Source organism: Carettochelys insculpta, chromosome 4 (genome assembly GCF_033958435.1).
Source record: "Carettochelys insculpta isolate YL-2023 chromosome 4, ASM3395843v1, whole genome shotgun sequence".
In the NCBI taxonomy this organism is placed as follows: domain Eukaryota; kingdom Metazoa; phylum Chordata; order Testudines; family Carettochelyidae; genus Carettochelys; species Carettochelys insculpta.
In genome coordinates, this window is record NC_134140.1 from 88,488,155 (window position 1) to 88,514,214 (window position 26,060).

Consider the following 26,060-nt stretch of genomic DNA (forward strand, 5'->3'; position numbering starts at 1 on the left):
CTTTTCATAGACATCAGGAAACACTGGATCAGACCTTAATAGGCTTTTTAAAAAATGTGGGCTCTTAATAATGCTTTCCATTGTTAAAATTTCATTGAATTACTGAGATATGTGATCCAAGGAATTGGTGATTTTAGGGACCCTCAATGCAGAGTGTTCAGAAATTTATCTGCCCAGTTTTGTTCACGTTTACTTTAAAGCAAAAATGAAACCAAGAAAGGAAGGAAGGAACAAATCAGCGGAGGAAGTGGGTACTAAGACCAAGCAAGACAGTTGATAGGTAAAGTGCTCAGCTACTACTGCAATCAGCATGATATAAAAATTTAGAAGGAATTATTAAACTCTAATTTTTATATATCCTGCCAAGTCCACTGGAAATGCATTTCAAATCTTCCTGCTATAGCAGGCCATTAGACACCATGGTGATGGTGCTCAGATATCATAAGGATAGATGTCACATAAGAATACAGATGAATAGTTGGTAAAGATTGTGTCAACTTTGAATAGGTTTTGTGCTTGCACATATGAGATTAACTTGGTTGGCAGTATACATTTTATAAGACATCCCTCAATTTTGCAATACAACCTGAAATGAATCTGGGGAGCAAAGTCTGTAGGACTGTTACATTTTTTTTCTTGTGTGGCTCTAACTTATTTCCAGCATGACAATATAGGTGCAGTCACTCTTGTAAAAATCTATTGAATAGATTCATTTAGAGGATTCAGAGGGAGTCTGGTACTCAGTGGGTTAAAGATGAAGTTCAAATCTATTGGGCACTTGTCCTGTCCTGCATGGGGTTTCAGTGCTTGAGAAGGCTTTTTCCCTGCACAGGATTTAGGAGGAGAGGCTGATAAACTTGTTTTATGGGTCTGCCACCCCAACCCCGGGCCATGCGGCTGTTACATTTTTAAGCAGTCCCTGCTGGAACTGTGCTTCAGGACATCTGTCTCTGCACTCTGCCCTATTCTGCGTTGGATATTTTCTAAAGAGCATTGTCTTCTGCATTCTACTTTTTAAAAAGTAACCCCAACCCAACAGGTTCTTTCATTAAAGATAGTTTCCCATGCTCTCCCTGCAGGGCCACACACTTCCATCCCAAAGTGTATGGTTCCAGGGATGATTTCCTATGAAAGAATGGAGTTTCTGGGCTCTCTCTCTTCCTGCCCTCTCCCACACACAAGAAGGTGAGCCTGTGCTTCTTTACCAGAAGAGGAAAGGGATATCCCTGTTATTAAATAATTCTTGAGTGGGGCCAACAGTCTTAAGTGCCCAAGTTCCCTCAACTCTTCTATTGTCCAATACTTGCTTAACTTTTTCTTCGCTCCTCTTCTTTAGTCTTGGATTCCATAATGAGTCCTGAAGTAATTACAGTGCTTGAACCACTACTACTGTGTTAGATTATTAAACTCTACCTCGCACCTGGCTGCTTCAGCCCAATTTGAAATCTCAGCCTCTCTGTCTCTTCACGTGTATTTATGCGTTCCACATATCTTTGGCTCATTAAGCAGATACTTCAGACAAATGCATATTTAAGGGGGTGATATTTTCTTTTCTGAATTGAGATATTTCAGTCCATTCTCAGCCATTGAATTCCCTTGAAAAAGTGTTTTCCTGGGTTAGTTTGGCATTTCATAATGAGTCTTGAAGCAATTACAGTGCTTGAGCCATTATTACTTCTTACAGGCTTCTCACCTCATGTTGGACATGTCCATGTAATGGCGCCTTCCAGCACTCTAGACACCAATACCCTTCCAGCACTGTGGGGAGAACCTAAGAGTCCTGGCTACCAGCCCTCCCACCCTCTAAGCTCTAGACCCCATTTCCAGAGTAGAAACTAAACATGTCATTATATCTTCTTTCTTTGTGAAGATAGTCATGCATGTGGTCACTACAGATGATTCCATTGGTATCTACACCAGCTGCAAGTGACACTTCGGTATCGTGAGCTTTACCGGGGAAAGAGACTCTTGGGCCACAAGTAGTCTCTTCAGAATTTACTTGACATAATGACCATACTTGAGCCACTAATGTGCTCTGGGCAGATTGGCACATCAATAGCCAGCTCTGATGGTGGCAGTTATCAAAGTGTCCTGATGCAAGGGCAGTCTTCTGAAAAAATGTTCATTTGTTTCCATCAGCGGGGCGGGGTGAGGGCAGCGCATTCTGGGATGATGACATCACACACCCACAACCACTTGTGGTGACTTTTTTCTCAGAAGACACTGGCACAGAAACCCAAAATGCAACAGAGCTGCAGGGGCTGTGGGATAGGTGCCTACAATGCACTGCTGCTGCAGTCAAACTTAGGCAATTTAGTGGGGACACACTAAGTTGACTTTGTGAGCAAGTGCGGACAGTCAACATCGACTTTATAAAATCTAATATCACGAAGTCAACTTTTACAAATTCAACTTTATTACCAGGTGTAGACATACCCTAATCATAGGATGTTTTCCATTTAAGAAGTCATTAGCAGTGTAGCATACTCAAGTCTTGTTGTCCTTCGGGGAATGCTGAAGGCTTTTCTCTTCTTGAGCAGCTCTTTTTGTAATGGAATGGGTTGAGGGATATGGATTGAATGGATGTTAGCCTTTCCCTTGGTAAGGTTAAAGATAATTTCCCATAAGCACAGTGAAGCTCTACACCTCCCTTCTCCCAAATTTCTGCGGTAGTAAACCATTTTTCCCTGAGTGTTGTGTGCCACATGTTGGCCTAGAGTGTAGAGTTGGTCAGTATAGCTGCTTGGTATCCATGGCATGATTAAAATCAGCTGGACCATACCGGATTAATCAGTGCTACAAATTAGTCATCCTCAAGTAGCTGGAGTTGTATCAATGAATTGGCTCTTACATATTTTGCTTTCATCTTTAAGACTCTCCTCTGGCTTAAATATCTAATCTCACTCCTTAACAAGTTGCCTCACCCCGCCTCACATGGGTTTCCTCCACTCTTCTAGCTATGTCAGTCGAGAGGCCCTGTTTGTTCTGTTTTTGCTCCTGACTCTGTGCCTCTTTTCACCCCATCCCATTTACACAGGCTGTTCTCTCCTACTGTTCATCAAGCAGCTCCCTCTCTATATTCATATCAGCTGTCTTAAATCCTTCTGGTATGCCTACAAAAAAAAAAAAGAACATTGCTGTACATTGAACACATATGACTGTTTTAAACTTCTTCCCTTCTTTTCCATTTGTATCTATTTGACCGTAAGGACCAGTTTTTGAAAACTCTCTTTGGCACTTAAAGATGCAGATAGGTGCCAAGTAGGATTTCAAAAGCACCTCAAGAGGGTCGGTGCCTACCTCCTTCTATATTTTGTATAATGCCTATCTGCATCTTTAGGCACTTAAATACCTTGAAAAGTCAGGTTCCACAACTCTTCAGAGCAGGAATTTATTGTTGTGTTCCATACAGTGCACAGCACACTGACAGCACTTAAAATGTGATATACAAAAATATTGTTGAGTACATAAGGCAGCTTGATTCAGGCATTTAGGAGAGATGTGGTGGGCACAAGAATCTTTGGTGCCTAGCCTGTTGGAGGAGGCTGATTAAAGCTTCTGCCTGTCACTTGTGTTAAGAGAAACTGATCCAAGAGCCCCAGAATGGAGTACTAGAAGTGCTGGAACATAATCCTCAGGAACAGATTTGAAATCCAAATAAGAATTGTTCCTGTGCTGACATCTCATTTTCTATGCTCTGTAGTACTACTCCTGCTTATTTTTTAACTAATTAGCTTTCTTCTCAGTAAGCATGTCTAATTGTTGTCGGAGCTGTTCACAGAACACGTTTTCACCTTGTCTGGCGTCTGTTGTTTCATGAAGATTGTGGAGATAAAAATCTCATAACGCACTTTCCTGTGTCATTGGTAGTTGTCAGTACAGGCTTTCTGTTGAGTACAGGGATGCTTGTGTGCTCTGCAGTTGGGTCACCACATAGGATGAACATGTGTGTAGGAAAGAAGAGGGAGCGGTGGTGTGGAGGGAACAACAGCAGTAGCAGAATCAGGAGCAGACTGTTTTGAAACATTTGTCTTCCATTCTGTGCTATAAATTCAAACTGTTTTCCAGAGGTTTGCCAAAAGCTGTTGCTGTTTTTATGAATAATTTTCCCCTGAACTAATTTGCATAGTCCGGGCATACAATATGTGACAGCTTTGTAAATACAAAGATATATAGAACAGGGCCATGAATCAGGAAGACTTATCCTAAACCCAGTACATGAAGTCTTTACTACATAGATTTGCTTACATGTTTTGGAAGAAATTCATATATAAAGAAAAATTTTGAGTAGCTACGGCTAATCTGTTCAGAGACAAGTTTGTATATAACTGAACTCAAAAAATGCCTATGACAGCTGAAAGGGTTCTGCTGGGATTTAGCCAATTTAGAAAACGGGTTTATCGCTGTTGTGAGGCAGCAGATAATAGGAATGAATATGACTAACTGTGCTATTGGATTTCTTGTTGCAAATGATGGATTGCTTCCACTTCAAGCAGAGAAGAAAGTGTGGAGGAGGATGGGGAAGGGCTTCTAATTTTTGTTTTGTATAAATAGATTGTTACACTTTATTGTTTAAACCAGCTTCTCTTTGACATGTTTTTGTATTTTGCTTGCTTCAAATGTTCTCCATAATCCTTAAAATGTTATGTAAAATTTATGCCCCATTTTTAAAAGTGATTGAAGAACTTAGAAGCCTAAATCTTTTAAAAAGTAAATGGGATCTAAGCACCTAACTTAGGGAGAGATTTCCAAAGGTATCTATACACCTTAAGATACAGAGAGCTGTCTCATGGGGTTTTTCCAAAGTAGCTAATACAGGTTAGGTGCCTAGTTCCTTATCCTGTGGCTAAGTGCTTATTTTGAAAATTTCACCCCATCTTTATGAGCCTTGATACCCCTGTAAATCCAGCCTTTAGGGTATATCTACACTGTAAACAGAAGCCAGCAGATTTGAGTCTCAGAGCCTAGTAATACGGACTTAAGCTGGTGTGAAGAAATTGTGGTTTGGGCCTTTACCTTCCCATGCCTTCAGAGCCCACACTCCAGTCTGAGCACAATGTCTACACAGCTTTTTTTTATTGTAAGCCCAGAGTGTAAGCCCAGTCTGTGGACCCAAGCTCAGAGACTTGCTACCCTGGGTTGCTCCTTGCTGTGTAAAGCAGTTTTGGAAATTTTCCTCAGAATCTCTTAAGGGTCTAAGATACTTTTGACAATGAGCCTCAGGCTGTTAAGTCACTTGGAATAAAAGTTTCAAATGCCCGGTTGTGTCTACCTTTTCAGTTTTTGTGAGTCTACAGTATTCAGTAGTGGGTTTAAGATGATTTCAGCTAAATATAAAAATTCAGAGTTAATTCTTGGTATAAAAATATGTAAGGACACAACCAGTAAGCTCAGTTGAGCTATGCAACTGCCACTTGGAGTGGTGAAAATGATAATCAAGTACTCTCTTGAAATCTATGGGTGGTTCTTTTGTTTACAGGATAAAGTCAGTGCATGCTGCCATTAAAATATATTTAATTCTTATCCTGATCGCACTTCTATGAATATATATCAGAAATAACTCCAGGCACCACTCCACAGAAAAACCTCAACCTCAGAAAAAGAATTGGAAGAACCAGGATGGATAATTTTGTTCAGCTTAAACAAACAAACAAACAGACAAAAAAATGGCTGAGTGAGGGAAGTGACAGATATGCAGGGCTCGATCTAAGGAAATTTCTTTCCCCACAGCACACTTTCAAAATAAGCTTTTAAAATTTTATTCATTAAATTGTTTTGCATATTCCTTTTCTGTTATGTCATGTGTTTATATATTTACTTGGTTCCTCTTCCGTTTGTTCTTTTCCCTCTCCATTTCAGACTGCTTCTTTTCTTTATTTCTTTTTCTATGTTCCTTTAGTAGTCTCTTTCTTGGGATATCTGTATACTAGGGAAATAAGTCGATTTCAGATATGCATTCGAGCTATAGCCTTTGCGCAGCTAGAATCAACACATCCAAATTGATTTACTTCCCTAGTGAAATCTGAGCCTCTGTAGTCTTGCATTGATATCTCTTACTCCACACAACAGCGTGGAGTACAGGGGTTGATGTCCAAGCCCAGAGAGGTTGATTTTGCAACATGTTCACCAGACAGGCAAAACAGAATTCCAGAAGATCGACTGCCAGTGCGTCAATCTTCTGGTAAGTGTGGCCAAGCCCTTGGGTTTCCACACTCCTTAATTCTATACCCTTTTCCCACTTTGTCTTTCACACACAACTGTTAAGCAGTTTAGGCATGCTCTCTTCAGATGGTTGTAGTACTCTTATCGACATGATTTTAGTTAGCCAGATATCCACTTATCATGGATGTGGCCAACTTTCCCATGGTCCCATAAAGTTTGTTTATAGCCACCAGTCCTGGCTCTCTGTTCTGTGTTGCTTATCTCTAATTTACCGCTGAATGTCTTCTAAAAGCCCAGGATCCAGTGGAAGTGTTGGTAATGCTGCTAGACAATATCGACCTCCTGTGGTTTGGCAAATTCTCTCGTTTGGCATCAGTCAGGTCCTAAGAGTGATGGACTGGAGAGCTCCAGCCTATATTAACTTCATTAGGAAGCAGTAGATGCATCCAGTTAACTCTCTCTAACCCTGCAGTAACTCCCTGTGTGAGGAGACCAGAAAGACTTTTTCTTTTTTTAAAAAAACATCCTTAGCTATTAATTTTATTGTTCTAGTGAGTTCAGGTCACTCTAAAAATTATTTCAGTGATTCTTTTGAAACAAAACAGGACCATTGCTTATTTACATGACACTACACTATAGCAATGAAGGAGTTTTAACCATGGTCACCATTTCAGCATGAACAAATAATAATGTTCTTTGACCTTTTTAGGGACTTAAACTGGAAATGACATTCCTCCAAAGTTACCAGTTTCAAACTACACTGTTTGTGTATCACATTAAGGCTCTGTTTATTTTGATTCTTGGAAGGTGATTAGTTTCCCCTTTTAAATCAGTTTTAAAATGTTAGCAACAATACAGGAAATGACTATTTAGAACAATACCCTTTCAGCCAGCTTCATTAGTTTTGAAGAGATGAATGGATTGTTGACCTAGAAAGTCCTGAAAGTTCCAGAATATTAATTATTTTAAATAGGAGTTATTTCAAAATGACCTTTACCCAGTTTTGCTAGAGCTATTAGCAAGGTAATAATCAGTATGCCATTTGTCATCCGGTAAGTGTTAGTTCTTTTTCTAGCTTAATCCCCTGACTGGTCTTTGACAGAAAGAACTGACTTTCTAGCCACAGAGTTCTGCCAGTTGAGAGGCAGTCCCCCAGTTAAAGAAGATAGGGGTATAGCTCATATCATAAGAATGCCTGCAATATAGGTACTACAGAGTGAATTACTGGTGCTGCAGAAAACTGTTCCAGTAAAGAAAGGGAAGCTTTTGCGCTCTCCCATCTTTGATTGCACATTCCTAAATCCCTTTATTTTATTTTTCTGTGATCTGTATAGTTTGTTGGTATTAATGATGTACAGTCTTTCCCTTCCCCATCATAGTCTGATCTCTTCTTTATGCTAATGAAAGAGCTCTTAGCTATTACATTTTTGTTCCCATTTCATAGTCAAAATGGCCTAATCTCGAATTGCCACAGTGTAGCGCTGATCTTATTTCAATCATTCCGTTCACTGTTAATCTAGAGCACCCACCTCTCTTACATGTTTTCAGGGTGGGCTCTCTTCTCCTTTATCATCTGCATGCAGATCACTCAGCAGCTTCCTATCAAATGTCTGCTGGTTAGGAAATGTACAGGCCCTCTCAGAGGTCCAGGCATTTCCAGCTTTTGAGGCCCCTAGCCACAATAAAAATAAAAAATGATGGCACATAAAAACAAAATAAGGCACCAAAAAGTGAGACATAATTTTAATATTTTTGTTGAACGAATGCTTTTATTGCTGGTGTCTGTGCAAATGCATTAATTATTGAGGGATGCACATAAAAACAAGTTGTGAAACTTATCACGTCAAAAATTAACATGTGTCTAAATTTGAGACCTCCTTTGAACTTAAGGCCAAGGTCAAATGGCCCCCCGTGCCTCTCCATGTTTGGCCCTGGAAGTGTAATTATGAAATGGCTAAAAGTAATTGACTTGGATTGCAGAATTCAGTTTTCTCTCTACATGATATCTTTCACTAATTTTCTCTGACCTGTAGGTGCTCTCCATTTGTACCCTGCTTTAGACATGTCAAAGTGTTTTTTTAAGCAAAGGAGTGGCAGCACTGTTATTTTACTTTCCTCCTACCTTGGTTTCTGCACCTACATTTTGTCCTGGGTTTAGATCTACAATTCATTTATTTTTCATTTTTGCAGGGTTCTTAACACAGGTAGTCCCTAAACCTGACTGGGGTCCTGAGGCTGTCACTTCCGTACAAATAATACATGGGTATAGGTTGAAACTTCTCAACTGGCACGCTTGTCCAGCAACATCCCTTGTCCGGCAGGACCACTGATGTTGGTGGACCAGAGAGCACTTGGATACGAAAGCTCCAGCTGCTTAACTTCAGAGGATTTCTCCTAGTGGCAGGGAGCTCTGCTGGCAGCCCATTCTGGGGAGACCAAGGGGCAGCGAGCCAGGCTGGGAAGCCCTGCTATGGAGATCCCAGCTGGGGTTGGGCAGCCCCACTGTGAGAAGCCCAGCCTAGGTCAGGGAGCTCTGCCAGGAGCCTCGTGGCAGGGAGCCAGGCTGGGGCACCAAGCCCTGCCAGCAACCCCCATGGCAGTGGGGAGCCCAGCAGGAGCTGGGGTGTCCTGAAGCCCTGCAGCCATGGAGAACAGTTGGAGCGCGGACCCCACCAGCAGCCCCACAGCAGCAGGGAACAAGGCTGGGGAGGAGCCTGGCCTGGGTTGGCCTGGCAAGAGTGGAAACCCCCAGCTCCAGGCAGCCTGGGGTTAGGGGGCCTGCAGCAGCCCTACAATCACTGACCACATCAGGTTTTTCTTTGTGCTTCTCACTTGTGTAGCATCTGACTAATTTGTCTACGGTCACAGGCCCCTGACCAAAAAAGGGTTCCCAACCCCCAGCTTCATGGGTATTCAGATGCGTAGTTGGATGTCACCATTTATTTTATAACCAGCAGATGTACCTGAAGTTGCTCAGGTCCTTAACTGAAGTGATTTTTTTTTTTGAAAATGCATGAAAAAGCAACATGCTGTTTTCAGTGATAGTTTTTTTTTTCAAAAATGAAGAAAAGTGAAGGCTGGAGTGAGGGTTCAGGGGTGAGAAGGATCAGAGGGTGAGTGGCATAGGGCAGAGGCTTGGTGGGTGGAGGAGCAGAAGTTAAGCCATGGAGAAGGTTCAGCAGTTAGCACAGGGGTCTCTGGACAAGAGACTAGGCCCACCTGCAGCAGCAAGGGTGGAGTTGCTGTGGTGGCAGCTGCTCCCAGAGGGCTAGGGCAGCACTCCCTGGCCAGCAGCTCCTCCTGAGGCTGTGTTCTTGTTGCCTGGGAGCTAGGGCTCTGCAGACAGGCCATGGCCTCCAGCTGGTTCTACTGGCCTGCAGCCCGAGTTTGGTTTAAGTTAAGGTAAGAGGAAGCTGCATACCAAATATCATGGTTGTAGCTCATATGATTTAAGAGGAATCCTAAAACAAATGTAGCACAAACAATCAGATGCCCACGCACACACAATTTATCAGTTGCTCTCATATTGGTGTCCCTTTTTTGATGCTATTTTAATATATTTCCAACATCTCATCACATCTGTGTCCCCTCTCTGACACTTGCTACACGGAGGTCTGTAAGGGTGTGTCTACACAGCAAAGTTATTTTGGAATAACGGCTGCTATTCTGAGGTAAGTTTGTGAGCATCTACATAGCAAAACTACTGTTTGAAATAGCACATGGCTTATTTGGATTTCTGTACGCTTCATTCTACAAGAAATAGTGCCTGTTCTGAACTAGATATTTCTGGAATAGGGAGTATATAGGCAGTGAATAGTGGGTATTTTGAAATAGGGGGTCTACCCAGGGTGCCTTAAATGTGATTCAGCATCCATAGTGTTTCTTTATTTCTGTATTTTGAAGTAGCTGAGTGCTATTTCAAGATGTATTTTGGCTGTGTCTACACTCACATTCCTCTTTTGCAAGAGACATGCAAATGAAGGAAATCAGAAATGCAAATGAGGTGTAGGTTTACATATCTGGTGTCTCATTTGCATATTTTTCTTTAGAAGGAAGAAAAGCAGTGTAGATATGGCTTTTTTGAAAGTGAACCCCATCTTCAATATAACCTTTCTTCCCATAAAAAAAAGAAAGGGAAGAAGGGTTCTTTCGAAGATGGCGTTTACTTTCAAAAGAGCCTCATCTACACTTTTTCTTATTTCGAAAGAAGCTGTTTCGAAAGAAGAAAATGCAAATGAGATGCCAGACATGTAAATCTGCACATCATTTGCATTTTTGAGTTCCCTTATTTGCATGTCTCTTTTGAAAGAGGAATGCAAGTGTAGAGACAGCTTTTGCGTGTAGATGCACTATTTCAAAATAAGCTGTTCTGGAAAATCTCCTCCAGAACAGCTTATTCTGAAGTAATGCTGCTGTGTAGGCATGGTCTGCAAGGGTGTACAGCAATCTGCATGTAAATGCCAAGAGATTTATTAGGAAGCTTTAAGAAAAGCAGTCTTAATTGTGATTATCTCTGAGGTCCTGAGAGCCTCACTTCCTCATTGTGGTCACCTTTGTAGTATTATTATTGTTTTAATTGTTAACATCTATATTATAGTAACACATACAGGCCAGCCACGTGTGAACCAACTCTGCTAGGTACTGTATAGATGTGCAGTCCCTATGACAAATAATTTATAATCTAAAAGATATCAAGAAGGGCATCTCATGTTCTGAGGCAGAGGTGCCTGTGCCTTTCAAAGGAAGGGAATCCAATATACTAATTAGATTATGAATTGTTCATTTCTGGTGGCTTTATTTTGGGAAGGAGTTGACTGCATTTGGCAGAACTAAAATATATCATGATATGTGTGATGACGTAGACATGGGGAAGAGGTAAGAGAAAATCTTTGTGAAAACTGTTTTTTCCTTATTAGGGAGAATTGTTCTCAGGAAATAATTTTCTTTCCATCCAAGAAATTAGACCATGTCTTCCAACAGTGCTTATCCTTTATGCCCTGAAATGTATTGTACATTCAGAGTGCAACAAAACACCCTCTCCTTAGCTGACATCAATATGTAAGTGTTTATGCAGAAGAATAATGTGGATTTTGTGACAGTGCACATCATTAAAAAGTTTCCATCTTGGAAGTCAGTTGGAGTTCTTATTTAATATACAGTTTAATCCTCTTTTGGCAGTTGTGGTCGTCCACATTTGTTTCTTGCTTTCATTTTAAATGAGTGTGCCTTTAAGAACCAAGAAAATAATTTGTATTTGGAGAATCTTAAAACCACTACAGACTTCAGACATTGTCCAGAAGCCTGTGATATAAAAAGCAATGAAAGAAGAAGTGGAAGCTTATTGCCAGTGTCCCATCCACTGCCTCTCCATTTCTCATTTAGAACTAAATCCTGCCATTACTCTGTTTCCAGTGTAATGGGAAATCCATGAATAGAATTCTTGTGAGCTTGAGCCTTCACTGTAGCAGTCTTGCGATGAGTTATTTTGAATATATTGTTTAAAAAAAGGACAGGGCAATGATCCCTTCTGGTTTCTCAAGGTTTCAGAGCTGAGTGACTTTCAACATTTTCTCTTTTATGGCCTCCTAAACACATTTTCAAATGCATATGTGGGCTCCTTTGGAAATCTTAGACATAATCTGTGGATCCCCCTGGAGTCAGCAGACTGCATGATCTATTATGATATTGTTAAAGCCTGAGCATTCAAATAGGGCGACTGCAGGCCATATCTAGACTGCCAGATGCTTTTGAATGGGTTTTGAAACCATTTTTAACTTGCCGTTATCATTATTGCTAATTTATTTTTATTATTTTCTCTGAAGCCTGGACCTCAACTGCACTTTGACCAAGATATTGGCCTGGACAAAACAAACAAAAAAATTTACACCTTCCCCTCCCCAGCCCATTAAAGTATTAACATGTGCCAAATCAATTACAGCTTTGGAATATCCATGTGTAAATCCATTTTCCTGTTAATGTATACAGGCTTTCATAAGCCTATAATCAATCTACATAATCTTTTTTCCTCTCCCAGTTGTTCTTTCTTGTGAAGTCACCTCCTGGGCAGAACAGGAGTGACATTATTAGTGGTGCCAGACACTTTATAGTGTAGGGACAGGAAATAGAGGATAATTAAAAAGTCTAAACTGACTGCTAAAGTTCTCATTTGCTTTCACCATGCTGATACACACATTTTCTTCAGGTGTCCCACAGTGTGTGGAGGCATTTTCTTTGTAAGAATGAACTTGTTTTATTTATTTTGTCTACAGAACATACGACTCTACTAAGATGATTAGGATAAACACACTAGTAGTTTTTGAAGTGAACTGAATTTAGAATATTTATAAAGTGCACCGTAGTCTTCCTTTTACAGTCTAAAGTGACAGCCTTATCTTCAGCAAAATTTATGACCAACTTTCAACAGCATGTTAGAGAGTGTTAGTGAGTGTGAGTGGTACACCTGTAGGTAGGAAGTAGGCTTGTGTACAGGAGGAATTGTGCATTGTGCTCATGACTTCAGAGATCACACAGCAGGCCAATGACAGAACCAGATGCAACATGCAAAAAGAGACAGAGATCTATGTCAGAAGAGTCTAGTCAGATGAATAAGTTCTCCCCTTCCCAAAAACAAAACAGAAAGAAGTAGCAGAACATGCAGCATTAGCAAGTTGTCAATGATGCAGCAGTCTGTTTGTAAACTGCACTGGCTAAGTAGCTGGAGAAAATCATTGTGCCTGCAGCATTGCAGCTGGAACATAATGGCGAGAGAAAGGTGCCTCAGTCACTTGACTCCAGATGTTTCCTTGCTATTAGCACAGATTACCACAATAAATAAGCATAGTTTCCCAGTGTGAACTGTCTGGCACACTGCTCAACCCAAGATCCCAAAGTAGGAGCAGTAGCAGGCTCTTCGCAAGACACAATATTGAAGATGTCTGTGCTAATTCTTCCAATGAATTAGGAAAGACCCGGCTCTTGGGTGCACATTTGATGCATGCTGCTGAGTTACAATGCAGGCAGGGGCCACCATGGGTGTTGGTAGCATCTGCAATGGTAGATTACGGGCTTGTCCTTTTATTCATGATATTTTTTGAGATAGCAGAAATATGGTGTTTGTAAATAGAATAGTTTGTGATCTTATCGAGTGTCAGAAACCCACTATTACCAGCAACAGCCAAAAAGAAGTTACAAAATACAATTTTCTGAAGTGCTGCAAATGCCAAGAAAGTGAGCAGTGAGTGTTCTGGATTAGAAATTTTGTGGTTTTAAGAATAGTAATTTGAACCAAATATGTTCCTTTTGCACATAAATAGTCTGTATGGGTACAATATTCATAGCAACTCTCTCACGCTCTCTCCCTCTTTTTCTCCACCACATATGTATAGCATTTCTCCAAAGCAGTCTTTGTTTTTTGGCATATGTTTGCCTGGTTTTAATGTTCGACTCCACAGTGACACTTAACTGTTTCTGAAGTTTGTGAGGTTTATATTAGTTCCAAAGTTTCATGGATTGTGTGACTTTTTTTTTCTGACTGACATACTGTTGTCACTTAAGTTTAAAACATTGTTTCTCCATTGCCAAAATCACAAGAATTGCTCTTGCTGTCCCCACTCTAACTGGTTTAACTTTTTCTTTTCTGAGCATTCGTACACAAATGTATTTTATGACCAAATACTTTAGTAAAAGTTAAGAGCAAGCAACACCAGCAGTAGCCCCAATAAGTGTAAATGGATAGGAAAAGCTTTATCTTAGATATGTTTGTGTGTAAGAATCTGTAAACTCACAAAGTCTCCTGCTGATGTGGTCTTGGCAGGGCCTCCGAAGAATGATGAGTCTTGTAGTTAACTGCCCTGTTTATGGGGTGTTCACACTACTCGCATCCGTTGTTTCAGGCTGTCTGCTGCAATATTTCTTAAACTATGTTCTGTGGAGCACTGGTGTTACGTGAACAACTTGAAAGGTGTTACGAAAGTGTCTGACGCTTTTTTGGTATCGTACTCTGGTATATGTTCTCTGTTATTAAAACCAGATACATTGTTCTTCATTGTTATGATACCTGATTAAATTACTTCATTTTGGTTTGGCTGTATATGTGGCTGATTTTTGTTTGTTTGTTCGTGTTTTTGTTTTTGATCTGGCAAAAACTTTTTAAAGAAAATTTTCATAGATATTCTGCATAAAAAATTATTGTTTGGTGTTACATGGTCTCAAAAAGTTTAAGAAACACTGGTCTACAGAGGACAACAGATATCCTTTGAATGGTTACGCTGGATTTGTTTTCAAGATTTTCTCTGCAACCCAAAGGCTAGAAAGTTCTTTATGTTTGTTTGTTTTTTTAAAACGAAAGTTTAGATTCTGATCTGACTACATAATATAAGACCCTGGGCAAAAGCTTTAAATGTGGATGAGCTGTGTCAAGGAAAAACAGTAAGCAATTCTCCCTTTTCACAGTTCTGATGAAGAGTGAGACATGCACACTGTCTCTCTCTGTCTCCCCACCCCCCAAAAAACTTCAAAAGGAAATAAAAGCAGAATATTAGTGAATTATGTCGAGTGTATGATATTGAATGATGACCGAGATCAAGAGTCTAACATATGCTAATGTAGAAGCATGCATGCATCTTGAAAGAAACTGTATGGAATAGTGCTACTACTTGGAGCACGCCAGCAGTCTAGCAGAGAACTGATAGACAAATAAAAGCATTTCCTGTGTTTGTTTAGTTTAATCAGCATATTGTCTCTTGTACCGACTCCACAAAATTTCACAACATGCATTCAGAGAGGGGTTTTTCGTTTTGTTTTTTTAAACATCTTGATTAGACCATTTGTCTGTGTGGCGGGAAATGCACTGAGGTTCAAAGTGACAAATTTGAATGAGATCCCAAGCTTCAATACAGGGGTAGCCAGCCACTTAGACACCAAGAGCCAAAATAGCTGTGGCTAGAATGCAAAGAATCATGTATTATATTTTTATCTATCTAGATATATAATATATATCTCTAGAGAAGGATACAGAACTAACCTAATCTTCTCCTGCGTCCAATGCCAGGCACCCCCAGGCCTGCTCTCTCGGCTCTAGCCTACTGCCAGTGATTCACCATGTGCTTCTCCCTCTACGTGCTGGGGTGGGGTGCATGTGCAGAGTGGCGGAAGCACTCATGGCATGCGGCTCTCAGCAGGAGCCTTATTTTGTTGCTAAAAGAGCTGCGGGTTGGCCACCCCTTTCTTTAATATTTAACAAGACACAAGTTAGTGCCAACAGTGAGATCTCCATTGGATAGCAGGTTTCAAGAGAAGTCCTCTGTAGAGTTCTTTGGCTATGATCTGGGCAGGCATTCACCTCAGAGGTGTGGCATCAGGGTAGCGAATTGTGTAGCTGACCTTGTAGTTGGGGTGAATTGGGGTCCCCTTGTATTCTTTTCTGAGAATCCAATAATGTTTATCCCTGTGTGCTCAAAAAGTACTGTCGGGGTCCAGAAATTTCCATTTGATGCCAAGTATTGGTGCTCTGAAGAGGAAGCATAGAAAGTGATTGGCTTGGGGTTCACAACATAATAAATGTGGTTGTGCTTTTTACCACATGTTGTCCTTTTCTACGTAGTCTGAACTTGACCAAGTATGAACTTGTGGCAGGATCTCTAGGTCAGGATCTAGAGTGCTGAGAGCTGGTGGTGTACGAGCTCGTCCAGGGTTTCACTCTACCTTTACATTTCAGAGTGGGGAAATAGCAAACTTTGGAACTCCCAGGTGATGTGCCTATTATAACTGTCTGTGGATGGACCTTTTCACATTCCTACATCAGATCATAAGACCTTAACAGTAAAAATGTAACAAGACAGCTAGTTTCAGCATTCATGGGGGATTTGGGAAGCTTGTCTGAGAGCATACCTGCCTACTTTGCAAGTCTTACTATTTTGAGTTCAAGAATGGATGTCCTTAAGTTTGTGGGAGTCTTGTCAGGGTAGAAATATCAACAGTGGCTAAGTGACTCAGGAGTCTACCTACCATTTTCACAAGTGAATTAGGCACTTACGAGCTACAAATCCACTGATTTCAGTGAGATTGGGGCACTGCTGAAAATGTTACCCCAAATCTTCAGTGACTATTTCCCAACCTTGCTATCTCTGGTTCATCCTTATCAAGTGTTGGAAACCTTCCCGATGATGATGATTCAAGGTGCCTTGCTAGCAATCCAAATCCCAACCTTCACCTTGTAGGGATCAGACTATGTGGGATACAGGTGTTTTGGACAGGATCTATACCAGGACGGTGTTTGGGACCATCCAGAGTCTAACTCAGACATGAGTTATTTCTGAGACTACCAATTTTTCGTGGGAACTATGCAGACTTGATGTCATTATTTTATTTTCTGCCCATCTGGCAGGTCACAAAAGTCTCTGGCTGCTGACCCATATGATCCCACAACTAAGCTGAACAGTCGGATGGAATCCTTTGGTCTCTGAAAATTACTTTTGTAATTGGGCAGTGGAAGGGTCCCTGGTAGGATTCCGAAATCTTTGTTTTCAGGTATCCTTCCATAGTCTAGGGCAGTGATGTCCAATCGTAGTTAAATGATCACCACACTTGTGGTTCTGGTCCTTCCACATTCACCACAGGCCTGCCTCCCCATTCCTCCGCTCTAACTCAAAGTGCTCCCTCTTCTCCAGAGCCAGGCACCCCAGCACCCTGCTCTCACTGAATATGCTGGTGATGCACTGGAGCTGCTGCCGCTGGAGCAGGGGCTGAGCTGTGCTGGGCTGCAGTAGCTGCCCATGGCCACCGGGGCCATGCCAGGCCTGCACTGGGGCCCACCAGTGGTGGGCTGGGGCTGCAGGAGCTGTACCAGGTCACAGCAGCCAGGAGGCATGCTGGGCCGTAGCTGCCGGGGCCGTACCAGGGCTACCGCTGCTGCCACATGCTTGTCTCATTAAGTGGTAGGGCACATGTGCAGAGTGAACAGAGGGCAATCCATGTGTGCAGCTCTGATGAGTCACATTTAAAGACTTCAAGAGCCTTATGTGGCTCCAGAGCCCATAATAGCCATACCACGGTGTCCTGTTCACCGCATGTGGTGAGTGGCGAACATATTGGACACCACAGGTCTAGGGCTTTTTTTTCCCTATCATCTCTGACTCCTGTTTCCAGCAGGCTCGCCTCTCCTTCCAGGATTTATGTGTAGGTTGAAGTGACTTGTAAGTTCAAGTCAAAGCAGGTTGTTCATTGCCTGAAATGTTTCTGCCATGGTGCCAGCTTATGCTGATCTAATTTTGCACATTCACTGGAGGAATGTCCAGGCATCTTTCTAGAAGAGTAGATTCCCTGAGGTATTCATAGATCAGTGTCACAAAATGGATGGTCCCCTTAGGGACTGCGTGATGGCTTGGGATCGGGATCTTGCAAAGAATGATAGTGACTAGAACTTGGATTGCCACCTTCAGGTACTCATAGTCCTCGGAAAATTTGTTGTTCTAGGCCTTATAAGATGCTTTACTGAGTCCTTCAGGAAGGGTGTGATTCAGTGAGGCCATGTATATCTGGCTCACTGGAATGTGATAACCATTCTGTAAAATATAACACAGTAGTTGTCTAAGTGAGGTAACGTGGTGCTGGTAGTGACAGGCATTCAAGTAAATTGGCGAGCTTTTAAAGCAGTGGCTCCAAAAATTGCAGCTGAGTTGCTCTTTGGCTCTGTTGTTGTTATATCAGCCATTTTATGAAGTCTTCATCAAGTATAGAAGTTGTCCGTATTCCTACTTCCAGCACTAAACTGTGGTAGGACCAGTGGTGAGTGTCTAACCATATATTTCACTGACAATCCAGCTTTAAACAGCAACCTCAAAATATTCTCTGGGGCTAATGTTTCATTGTTTCCAGGTTCTGATTTTACAATGCCACACAGATGATGAAAGCCTCTGACTGCTTTCATGTGATTTATAAGGCATCCCAAACAGAATAAACTCTAAACATAGAGTAGAAAAATACAAAGCAAATTAAGTACATTTCTGTTTCTCCAGAACTCCCCTCTTTCCTTCTCATCCCAGCCAGGTAGCTAGTTTTCTTGTCTGCTCTGAGAGTAATCCAGCTATTCTTTAAGGTGCGGAACCTGAAAATCAGCTGGCGCTGTGGCAGAAGCATTTCAGGCAATGAACAACCTTGCATTTTTGGTGGGAATTAATCCTGTTCTGTCAGCATTTATAAGATACCAATGGTGCATTAAAAGTCTGTAAAACCCATCACACCCCACATTGTAGGAGCCTTTCTTAACTGAATAGAACTGCATGAGTTCTATTCAGCTCTGGAGCCGGTTCATGTCGGCATTGACCAAGTTGGTTGCTGTGGTCCTACTACTTGCAGCTGAAGGTAGAGGCACTGCTTTTTCAGCCCTTTCTGATCTTTCTGTTGGAGGACACGAGACTGTGTTTGAAAAGTAAACTCACGCACTTGCATGGCTATTGCATCGTTTACAGACTAGATTGAAAACTTGTTATTAATTAAAAACTGAATTTCTTCATATTTATCCAATAAAATGAGTTTTAAAAATGATTTGTGTGCAATTATTCTTCCCATTTGTATTTGTCGGTCACTGGCATGCCAGTTGATTTTTGCTTTCTGCTTTTCAAAATGTGGATCTTTACCCTATGATTAGAATTAATCAAGAAATTGATCAAGTAGTGTTAGAACATCAGTGTAATCAGTGGCAAATGTTAATTGGGTTAGAAGTTTCCTGAAACAGTCAAATACCATAAAGTTTGTCGGACAAAGGATGACCAAGTAAGGCTGCCTGAGAGAGGGAGTTCATGGCAGATTAGCTGAAAGCAGATGTTTTAACTTTGAAGTTACCCACTGTCCCAGAGTGTGGCTGTGTGTGTGCATGTGTTAATATACAAGAGCTAATGAGTCTCTGGCAGGGGAGCCCTGCAGGAGCTGCAAATGTGGTAAGTGGAAATGAAATCTCAGTTCAGCTTTGGAACATGTGACTTCCTATTTCTGTAAGTTACTTTCAAAGGACTTCCTCTGCTAAATCAGCTTCAGTCTTTCTGTGATTTTAGTCCAGAGCTGTAGCTTAGTCTGCTTTGTCCCGTGTCAGAGCTTTCTCTCCGATTTGTTGTTAGTTTTTTTTTTTCTCTCTCTCTCTCGCCATTTCCAGCATGCAAGGATCTAGTGGCTACTGCCCGTGATCGGAAGCTGAATACATTTGTACAGATCTCAGTAGTACATCCAGCAGAACAGACTTTGGCAAGATATTCAAGCACTGAAATTGTGGAGGTGAGCTTCCTTTTATTACATTATCATTCATTACTACATTTTGTATTATTTCCTTAAAAAGTAAATGAACAGCTGAAACATGTTAGTGCATGATCTTTAGTAAGCAAGTTTCACTGTAGCTATTAGGAAATCATACCTGAGAATGTTCTGCTGGAGTTCTTGGCATGTAGCCAGGATAAACAGATGGAATTGAGCTTGCATGTTCATGAAAGGTCTATTTTTTCCAATAGGAAACATAAAAAATAGTCTGACTCTTCAGACATAGATTTAGAATGAGCTGGAGAGCATTTGTTCTCATTAAGAAACAAAGCTATACAAAAATGAAGCTAAAATATGAGTGCTGTGAGTTCTAGACAAACACTTTTAATTACAGAAGAATGTAGTACACATTATGTAGTGCGTTACCTTTTTTTTTTGTTTTTTTGGAAATGTGGCATGTTTGCAGGTTTAAAAGTTTATATATATTTTTTTTATTGGAAAAGGAAGGGTATGTGTAGCTTTTAAATAGTCTTGGTTTTGTTGCAGAAATTGCATGACGTTGCCTTGCTAATGCTTGTAATTTCACCTCCTCCCCAGATCAGTGTCATAAGCAGTAAAGTTTATGATTACTACAATTACATAAATCAAACTATGTAGCATAAACATAACTTGGATGTACAAAGTATTCGAGAAGATTATTAAAAGCAGAAATTTATCCCCCCACCCATAAAAAATACCTTAACATGTAAAGTAAGCTGTTTGATAAATCTAAGTCATAAGAATGTTTCATAACACTTTGTATGATCTTCTGATTCCAGCTGACGGTTAATTCAGTTGTTATGAATTGAACTGTCAGCCATCGTAAAACTGCATAACTCCAATAGCCTGCAAGGGATCAGGATGGTTCAGTGTAAACTGTCTAGCTTGATGTACTGTTGTAAGTGGAATAGATGATTCAGACAGGAGTAGACTCATTTTCTATTATGAGGATGACCCGGATTCTGAACTGAGTTTTGAACTGGTCATGTTCATGCTCTTGTTGTCTGTGGTTAGGGCACTTCCTTTTTAGTAGTTGGTGGATTTTATTAAAAATGGAAGGTGCGTCAGGCAAACATTATGTGAGTTATGCTAAAAAACTTCTTTTCAGTTATTGGGAAATTAAATGTATTGTGAAAAAATATCTTAGTTTGTTTTTAATCAAGAGCTTTCTATATTTATTTATGCCAAAGAAATTACAACAATGGCTTGATATGGTATGTTTCAGAGTTTTCGTATCTTGGAACTAAATATAGTTGTTGGTGAAGGGTGATTTGAAATTGCTAGAGATAATCAGAAGCCTACCAGTTTGCTGGGTTCCATCATAAAATAAGAGAAAGTAAAATCCAAAATCTGTAGTCTAAAAATGACATGTAGGGATTGTATATTTTGTACTATACATTTTGGACTAGGTAATTAGCAATAGAAGGTCTACTTGTAGAGGTATAGAGTTGTTTTATAAGTCACTTGGGGGAAAGTTTGGAGTTAAACCTTCAAAAAGCAATGCTTGTATTTTTAACATGAGAAGACAATCATTGGTTAAGAAATTGAATTAATTATCAGGATGATACTTAAGCTTTTTCAAAGTTTTGTTGATAATTATTGTGAGCCTTTTATTTTGGGTGATTTTAATCACCCAGCACCTTCAGTTGTTTGCCCTGATTATATCTATGGTCCATGGTAGTATCAGCCCTAAGGAAACGTGTTTTAAAATGTGTTATTTTAAAATGAATTATTTATCATTGAACACAATTAAGAGTACTGATGTATGGTGACAGGACCACATGAAGGCATTTGTTGTCATTTGCTAGTTTTTATGAGTTTTATGCTGGTGACTTTTTGGTAGCATTTGACAGTTCAGGTTTCTCTTTAATGTAGTTGATTTATTTCCATTATAACTCCCTAGTTTCTGCACATTCATCCATAATTACATATTGCATAGTACACAGCTGCTACCTTACTGAATCTGAGCTGTTTGTTTGTGTTATACAGGGAACAAGAGACCCACTGTTTTTGACTGGTGTGACATTCCCACCAGAATATCCTATCAACGAGGAGACTAAAATAAAACTAACAGTCTATGATGTCAAAGATAAATCTCAGGACACGGTAAGTATGTAACTCCTTTTCTCACATAAATATTATTCAGACTTTTTCTTATATACTTGCTGCCTCTCTCTCTTTCCTTCACCCTCTTCTTTTAGCAACATTGGGAACTGTAGGATATATATCACAATTACTCATGGTTGTTTTTGCAGATGGACTAAGTACTGTTGTTTAACTTGCTTTGTGAATCAGTACTGGTATTTTGGGGGAAGAAATGGTTACTATCGTGTACCTTTTTGTTGCTAGCAGAGAACATATGGAATGGATTGGGATAATGAGACTAAATAATCTTTTCCAGAAATATTATTAATTATATTATACTAATCATGTAAAAAGCATATCAATATTCAACCCTGTTATTAGAGGTTTAAGAAAGGTAATGGATAATCACATTTTGGTTTAATCTTTTTCATATTAAAATCTGCTTCTCCCCGCAGCACTGTCATTGTTCTCAGTAGTGAAGGGTCTAAAACATCCTGTATGATGCAGGAAAATCTAAATTAAATCCTGTGGGATCAGACTGAGAACCCCTTATATTGTGAGCAATTAGTGCATAAACAGATTATTGCAATCAATGGAACAGCATACGTGAGTAATTACTTGCTAATATGAGTAAGGTTTTACAAACTGCTGGCTGTCCTAACCAGCATTCTATCATCCGTATCTCTCAAATAACTAAAATTTTAACCATAAGTAAGTTTTAGTTACATTTTCCATAAGTACAGTACAGTGAAAGTAAATCAAATAAATACAGCAAACACAGTTTGAGTTTACAGAATACAAAACTACTGTTGTTGGTAAATAAAGTTCTTGGCATACATTTTTGTTTGTTTCTTAATATCTAAACTTGTTTTTCTGTAGTGCTACACATTGGCTGTGTCTACACTAGCCAAAAACTTCGAAATGGCCTTTTCGAAAGGACCCCAGCTATTTTGAAGTCCCCTTATTCCCATCTGCTCATAGGAATAAGGGGACTTCGAAGTAGGCAGGGTCCTTTCGAAAAGGAGCCCCGTCTGGGAGAGCCGCTTCAATTTCGAAGTGCCGCAGCCGCCCGCATGCTAATGAGATGCTGAATATGTATTTCAGCACTTCATTGGTAAACTTCAAAATGTCCATTTGCATGGCCATTTCAAAGTTTTTGGCTAGTATAGACATAGCCGTTGCTAGGTATACCTCTCTGTTATCCGGAATAGTAGAATATCCGGCAAACTCCCAGTCCTAGGGCTGCCAAGTATGAAAGAGTTGATTGTAATAACAGTGCCTAAACTCATTATCTCAGATAGAAAGTAAAAGCATAGCTTAACTATACCCTGGTGGTGCTATGGGGGTTACCTGAATAAAGAGCTCTAGTGCATAGGTGTTTCTTGAAAAAGGGAGTGATGTTTGTTGTTTGTACATCCGTAAATTCAGTTAGACCAGTGGAGAGCCGAACAGTATCTGGGAAGAATACTTGGCCGCAAAAGAACTGTTTTCTTTTGAATGGGGGTGCATTTAAAGAAGGGTGTTGGGAATTTTTTTCGTCTATATATTTCATGGCTATTCAGGAATTATGGCATTCAAAAAAGAACTAGGTAAGTGCATGCAGCATAGATCTATCAATGTCTATTAACTAGGATGGGCAGGGGTGGTGCCCCTAACCTCTGCTAGCCAGAAGCTGAGAATGCATAACAGGGAATGGCTCACTCGATGATTACTTGTTACGGTCTTTCCCTCTGGGGCATCTGGCATGGGCCACTGCTGGAAGACAGGAGACTGGGTTAGATGGATCGTTAGTCTGACCCAGTCTGGCTGTTTTTATATTCTAAAGTTATTTCTAATATATTAAATCTAGTGAACCAATATACTGATGTATAAAACAGAAATATGGACTTACACAAAAACAGTTAAACATTTTTCTTTACAGATGGGGCACAGAAATCTGTGCTTGCTGAATCAGTCATGAATAGGGTGACCATATCCCCCTATCATGAATATGTGATGGGGGAGGGGAGGTGGCTCCCCAGCTGCAGCTGACAAGGGCTGCCACCCTGGGGGGCTTCCCTGGTTGTCCCATCCCTCGGGGCACTAGGAAGAAGGCAGTAGCCACACCAGTGCTCCTCCCAGCTCTCCCAAGGCATGGGAATCCAGGAACTGGATGGGAACTGCACCAGTGCTCCTCCCAGCACCCTGCACCTCGGGGAGCCAGAAACTGGGTGGCAGCCATGCCAGTGTGCTCCTGACTTCCCCAAGTTACAGGGAGCTGGGAGCCAGGCAGCAGTCATGCTGGTCTGGCTTCCAGCTTCCCCCAGGGGAGCCAGGTGGCAGACATCCTTCTCCAGACAGTAGCTGGGAGCCAGGTGGCAGCCACACTGGTGCATTCTTGGCTTCACTGCGCCGGTCCAGCTCTTGGCTCCCTTGAAATGCACGGAGCCAGGATCCAGGCAGCAGCTGGGGGACAGTGGTGCAGGTGTACTCCTAGCTCCCCCAACTACAGAGCAGTTAGCTCCTTTTTAAAAATAAATCGGGACGCTGTCCTGGCGCCTGAAATATGGAGCTGTACCAACAGAAATGGGATGCATGGTCACCGTAGTTATGAATAGCTTGAGACTCAGCTCCTCTTTCGTTACAGATTAAGCACTCTGCAAGGTGAATAAATGGTATGCCTGTCATTTCCCAGTCATCATCATCTTCTCCAAAGCAGAGGGGGAGGAGTGGACAGGCAGGGATGCAGATTTTGGTGCTAGAGCCTTTTCTATGCCTCTTCCTCAGCCCACAAAAGAGCAACTGACTCAGTATAGTAATAATCTGCTGCAGGTATAAGCAGTATGATATAAGTGAGAAAATAGCTCTTAAAGCATAATGCTTTTATCTGCACCGCTCCTTGAGCAACATAGCTCTATGTTTCCCTTTATACAAGGCAGAGTGCACAATTTAGCCCACCTTGGCTACGTCTACACGTGCAGCCAACATCGAAATAGTCTATTTCGATGAATAACGTCTACACGTCCTCCAGGGCCGGCAACGTCGATGTTCAACTTCGATGTTGTTCAGCCCAACATCGAAATAGGCGCAGCGAGGGAACGTCTACACGTCAAAGTAGCACACATCGAAATAGGGATGCCAGGCACAGCTGCAGACAGGGTCACAGGGTGGACTCAACAGCAAGCCGCTCCCTTAAAGGGCCCCTCCCAGACACACTTGCACTAAACAACACAAGATCCACAGAGCTGACAACTGGTTGCAGACCCTGTGCCTGCAGCATAGATCCCCAGCTGCCGCAGAAGCAGCCAGAAGCCCTGGGCTAAGGGCTGCTGCCCACGGTGACCATAGAGCCCCGCAGGGGCTGGAGAGAGAGCATCTCTCAACCCCCCAGCTGATGGCCGCCATGGAGGACCCAGCAATTTCGACGTTGCGGGACGCGGATCATCTACACGGTCCCTACTTCGACGTTGAACGTCGAAGTAGGGCGCTATTCCTATCTCCTCATGAGGTTAGCGACTTCGACGTCTCGCCACCTAACGTCGAAGTTAACTTCGAAATAGTGCCCGACACGTGTAGACGCGACGGGCGCTATTTCGAAGTTGGTGCCGCTACTTCGAAGTAGCGTGCACGTGTAGACGCAGCCATAATGAACATCTGTTGATGACTTGTGTATGTTTGTTTAAAACAAGGCCACAGAACTTATCTCTTTGTGCTGGGGAATTCTATGGGATAGTTCAAAGAAACTCCTTTTCTCTCTCAAGTTCCCTAGGTTTTTAGAGTATTTTATGGTATATGTTATGTTCTTGTAGAACCTCATTTCATTCCTACTGAGTTTTATAGTAACTTTCCATAAAGGACATCTTTCTTGCTATTTTTAAAATGTTGTATGTTACAAATATATGTAGCATTTAACATGAAATTGGGGCTCAACGTTACAAAAATTAAGTATGTTGTGAGATATATTTTAACAGAAGCCTCACTGTGTAGATGACCTATATGGGGGGTCTTGGTTTCCCATCACTGTGGGACCTTTTACATATATGCTGTTAAATAAGCTAGAAATCGTAGTTATTTATCTTTACTTCTACATGGCATTAAACAGAGGTGATCATTTTTACGTGAACGAACACCATTGATTTTGAGAGCAGACAGACAGGTGGAAGAACAAAAACCAAAGTGGCTATCCTGCTCCATCTTAGTCATTCTTTTATTGCTTCTCATCTACTTTAGCTGAGGCTGAAATAGTAGAAATGAGCTACACTTTTTGGCAAGCATTAAACTTTGAGGCTATGTCCACACAAGAGGGTTTTTCTGGTAAAACTGGGCTTTTGTCAGAAAAACCTGCAGAGTGTCTTCATGCAAAATGTGTTTTGTTGACAGTCTGTCGACGAAACTCGGCACATCCCCGGCAGAGTTATACCTCTCTGCATTCAGGTGTAATGTCTTTCCTTACGGTTTCTTTTCAACAAAACAGCTGCATTGATGCGCTGGGGCCCTTTTGTCAGCAGGCAGGGCTTCTGGTTCACTGGGCAGCCCTGTTCTTAGAGCTT

The 26,060-nt window shown here is 41.2% G+C and overlaps 1 protein-coding gene across 1 annotated transcript in view; it reads left to right on the plus strand.

The window, feature by feature from the left end:
• The window catches only part of INPP4B (inositol polyphosphate-4-phosphatase type II B), a 295,449-nt gene that overhangs the window by 18,299 nt on the left and 251,090 nt on the right, over positions 1-26,060 (plus strand). The window contains exons 4-5 of the mRNA XM_074991914.1: positions 19,310-19,428; positions 21,436-21,552. Coding sequence (XP_074848015.1) covers positions 19,310-19,428; positions 21,436-21,552 — 236 coding nt within the window. The remainder of the gene's footprint in view (positions 1-19,309; positions 19,429-21,435; positions 21,553-26,060) is intronic.